General features: G+C 28.2%; 1 protein-coding gene across 1 annotated transcript; it reads right to left on the reverse strand.

The window, feature by feature from the left end:
* Positions 1-3,071: 3,071 nt before the first annotated feature.
* LOC107928273 (auxin-responsive protein SAUR71) lies at positions 3,072-3,914 on the reverse strand. Its single transcript, XM_016859462.2, has one exon. The coding sequence runs from the start codon at positions 3,790-3,792 to the stop codon at positions 3,373-3,375; it is 420 nt and encodes a 139-aa protein (XP_016714951.1). The 5' UTR covers positions 3,793-3,914; the 3' UTR covers positions 3,072-3,372.
* Positions 3,915-4,639: the final 725 nt, after the last annotated feature.

Genomic DNA, 4,639 nt, shown 5'->3' on the forward strand with positions numbered 1-4,639 from the left:
ATGTGAAACCATTTTATATATGTTAGAGTTATATGACCTGAATCCTGTTTGATCTGGTTTGAAAAGTTTGAGGTGCACTTACTTGTTAAAGAAATAAAATAGAGAGGTAAAATAGGAGATCTATGGGGGCGAAGAACTGAGGGACAAACCATGCCGCACAAGTTAAATCCGTATATGACTATCCTTCTTCTATTAGACATTGATTATAAAGGGGTTATTTAACCCTTAAAATGTGTAGTCGAAAACCTCTTGTATTGTTGTTCTTCAACAACATTAGTGAATTTTTTCTCCTCTGTCCGTGGTTTTTTCCGATAAGAATTTTTTATGTATTTTTATTTTTCTTTCTTATTGCTTTGCGATCATTCTTATTGTCATTATCGACATATAGTATAACAATATAAATTTAATTATAAAAAAATGTCAATATTATATATCAAAATTAATATATTATCTTTTATAACTTTTTTTTGAAAATAATATTTAAATTAATCTTTATTAGTGTTGATAAGCAATAACCAAATTCTTCTTCTTTTTAATCATTTTTGCGCTGACTGAGTAACTGCCTCTTTTATTCTTCTTGGTTTCCACAATTTTAGACGTTACTTATAGGCTTGATTATGGTTCATATCTTATCAGAATGTCACTCGATTTAAAAAATAATAATAATAAAAAACTTATATTACTTTTTAAAAATAATAAATTAATAAAAATATTATTTTATATTAATATTTATATATTTTATTATAAAAATAAAACATATTATAAAAATTTTATTTAATTTAAATTCGAGTAAAAACAAACCATTTAAAGATAAAAAAGTATTTATTCAAACTTAACCTAAACCACCTAACCTATGTACAACTCTGGTTAGAAGTAGTGTTATAAGTATAATCACAAATTACAGTGTCATATAATACATAATTATTAAAATTAAAATAAAATTTAAAAATAATTTAGACATAATTTATATGAAGTGAGACTCAAAATTAAGAACTTCAATCTTGTCATTAAACTAAGACTTCGTTAGAATAATTTTTATTTTTACAAAAAAAAAGAGCAATTTAATACTTGTGTTAAATTTTAAAGCAACGTAAATTATTTACACTCAATTTCTTAATTAAGGGTATGTTATTTAACCACTCAAAATTTTCTATTAAATAAAATAAATATTTTCAATAATTTAAATTTTGAGAAAATATTTGATATATTATTAGTAGAATTTAAAAATCCCACAAGGAGGGTTGAGTTGATGACAAGAGTATAGTAGAAAAATAATATATATATATATGAAAAAAATATTTGGTACACTGCGAGTGGGATTTTTAGGCCCCATAAGTAGGGTTAAAGGATGGATTAATGCCAATTTTTCAAAGCTACTTGTGGAATAAAAAAAAAGAGAGTACATTGTATAACCATATATATATAAAGAGAAAATATTTGGTACACTATCAATAAATTTTTTAGACTCCACAAGTAGGGTTAGAGTGTTGGCAAGTATGCTATAGATATAGTAAAATATTATATGTGTATATATATATATATATAAATAAACACATAGCAATTTTTTAAGTCTATTTGTGAAATAAAAAAGCTACACTGCCAATGAACTAAATATTAACCTATAAAAGAAATAGAAGACGTGACAAATTTATAACTCTTGTGGAGTTAAATGTATATCAATTTAAATATTTTAAATGTGTTTGATAATATTTTGATTCTTTTACTTAATAAAAAGATGAACCAAAAAATATTGAATAAGATAACTAGGTAAGTAGTTACTTATCATTCAATGTTGAAATATTAAATTTATTTTATTTTATTAAAAATATAATATTTGAAATAATTTATCTTTTTAAAGACATATTTAATTATTATCCAAAAAGATAATGGTAAAAGATTAAAATTAATAAATAAATATTTTTCAAAAATTAATATTAATTTTTATCAAGCAAAACTTTAATTTTATTTCTTAGAAGTTATAATATTTAACAATATAATTTATTCCGAATATTTTGTATGTATATTCAAAGTCATTTAAAAACTAATGTGGTTTAAAATAACATTAAAATTTAAAAAAATGATAAAAATGTAAAATAAAAATTTCATGATTAAATATTTTCACCATTTAACTATATTCAATATTATTTAATTTAAAGTAAATTTTATAATTTAAATTCAACCTTAATTTTTTATTAACATTTAATTTTAAATTTATTAAATAACACCTCCTTAATGATATTTATAGGTAGTCATTAGTCTATCTATAATTCCATAGAGAATGCAATTATGTACACCCAAATTTGAATACAAACAAAAGTAAACAAATTTCATTTCCTAAACATAAATCAAGAATGAATGCTCTTCAATAATTCCCCAATTATTCAATAGTTTAATTTTTCTTATTTAAGGTTTTAAATTCGAGTTTTCTTAAAGAAATTTTAATAATGTGAATTTTTTTATGAAATATTGTTTGGTGATAATTGTATTGGATTTGAAGAGTCTCTATTGATTTTTTATCCCTTAATTATCTCTCGATTCTACTGAAAGCTCGAATGGTTTGTAAAGTGATTGCTACCCAACGATACCATGTAAAAACATCGATTCATTTGATCGGTGCAGGCGTTCCTGCTTTGTGAATATACCATCTTTTCGAAGTCTTGACAGAGTTAGGAGACCAAACCCGGAGATAAATCAAGCATAGACACCCGAGCCCAAGACCTGTTGGGGGACCCTATTAAGCTTCAATGTACAACACTTCGTAAATTTCTTCACTAGCAGTTTAAATGCTCAGAGATCCGATCTTATTCAAATCCGAATTTAGTCGAGATCTCCCGTGCCCCAATTCAACCCTCCAACATCTCTATTAATGGCGTTTGTATCCGAATTTTCTAACATTCCCAAAATACCCTTCCCACCGCCACCTGTAACATCGGAAGTTGAAAACAGCCACCTAATGTTCCACCAAATTGTAGATCTGCCCCCCCCGACACTCACTCACTTTTCCACTAAGACTGCAATTCCATCCTTTGTTTGGATGCCGAGAAAATGCAAGAAAAAATAAAGAATCAGAATTCAAATCTCAAAAAAAATCATCCAATTTCCACTTTCAGCTTTCATTGGAAAAAAAAAAAGAAAACAAAGAAAATGCAGCATTTTCTTAACTGCCAGACAGAAAACTAAACATGACAAAAAGAAAATATATATTGGGCAAAAAAAAAACGGATATTTCCCCCATTTTTGTTTCAGTCCTTACATTGAAGAACTAAAAATTAAAAAAAAAAAAAAAACCCCTACATTTCTTCCCTTTTTTTCCCTTTAATATAATATATTTACATGAAAAAAGACGACATCGTTTTTTGTCGTTTCACCGGTCTAAAAATCATTTAAACAGTCATCGGAGAATGACCGGAGTAGATCCTGTAAGTCACGTGACTCAACCCCAAGTCTTAACGCTTCCATAACCCTTTCAAAAACCAGTACGTGACACGGAATATGAAGTACCCCTTTTTGTTCATACCCGTATTCCTGAGCCGATTTATTAAGCAAGCCGACGAAAACCGGGTGATTCAGCAACTCCGCACTCACAACGAACCGCTCCATCTCTTCCCCTACGTAAACCGGAACGTAACCTTGAGGCACCGTCTTTTTAACCGCCACACGGAAAGATTCAGCCCTAGCGGCGGAAGAACGATGGCGGCTACCGGAAGAAGAGGAGGAAGAGTCGGAGCGGAGGAGGTTGTACTGGGCGGAAACGTCGGCGACGCGGGAAAGACGGCGGATGAGTTGCTTCATTTGGTGATAATAATGCAAAATCAAAATCAAAATAGAAAAAGAAAAGAGAACCCAGAGTGTAAAAAGAGATTAATGAGAGGAAAAGGAGAGGGAGAAGGGGAAATATATAAAGAGAGGGGGGGGAAATGGGAATAAAGAAAAGAAGAAAAGGGTACACATAGAAAGGCGATGATGAGAGAGTGGGGGGTACAGGTAGGACGTACTTGGCAGGTACTGTTTACTCATTTTATTTTTTTAAGTATTTTTCTTACAGAACATCACTGACCATAAATCCAACTGTTGTTTGTAGGGTTTATTTTAATGTAAGAAAAATTGTTGCCTTCTTGTCCTAATTTTAATGGTGATGGTGGGTGAACATGTTCGACTCCATTAGTTTAAAAAATTAGTTGAAATACGAGTACGGAATTGATTTCAGCCTAAGCTCTTCTTTTTTAATTATTTATTGAAGGTTCATTCATTTTTTATAATTATTAATTCATATAAAAATAATAATACGATTATTGTATTATTTTAAAATTTGAAACTTACCATGCATCTAATATAAACCTATTTTATAAAATATTTTGTATTAGAAATTGGATTGTTTTGAGTTTTTAACTTTTGGATCTTTGGGTGACTTAATTTTAAAGTTTTTTTAAGTTTGAATCATTTTCAAGTTTGAGTCACGTTATTTGAGAATGATTTCAAGTTCAAACTAGAATTCATGTTATAAGTACGACTTTAATCAGTTTAATTATACTTGATTTAAAATTTGCGTCATTTCGAATTAATCATTCAAGTTACTTAATTTTGAGTAAATTTTTTAAGACATAATAATAAATTTAGCTCTCTCCATTTACACCTTTTG

This window comes from Gossypium hirsutum, chromosome D08 (assembly GCF_007990345.1).
Source record: "Gossypium hirsutum isolate 1008001.06 chromosome D08, Gossypium_hirsutum_v2.1, whole genome shotgun sequence".
In the NCBI taxonomy this organism is placed as follows: Eukaryota; Viridiplantae; Streptophyta; class Magnoliopsida; order Malvales; family Malvaceae; genus Gossypium; species Gossypium hirsutum.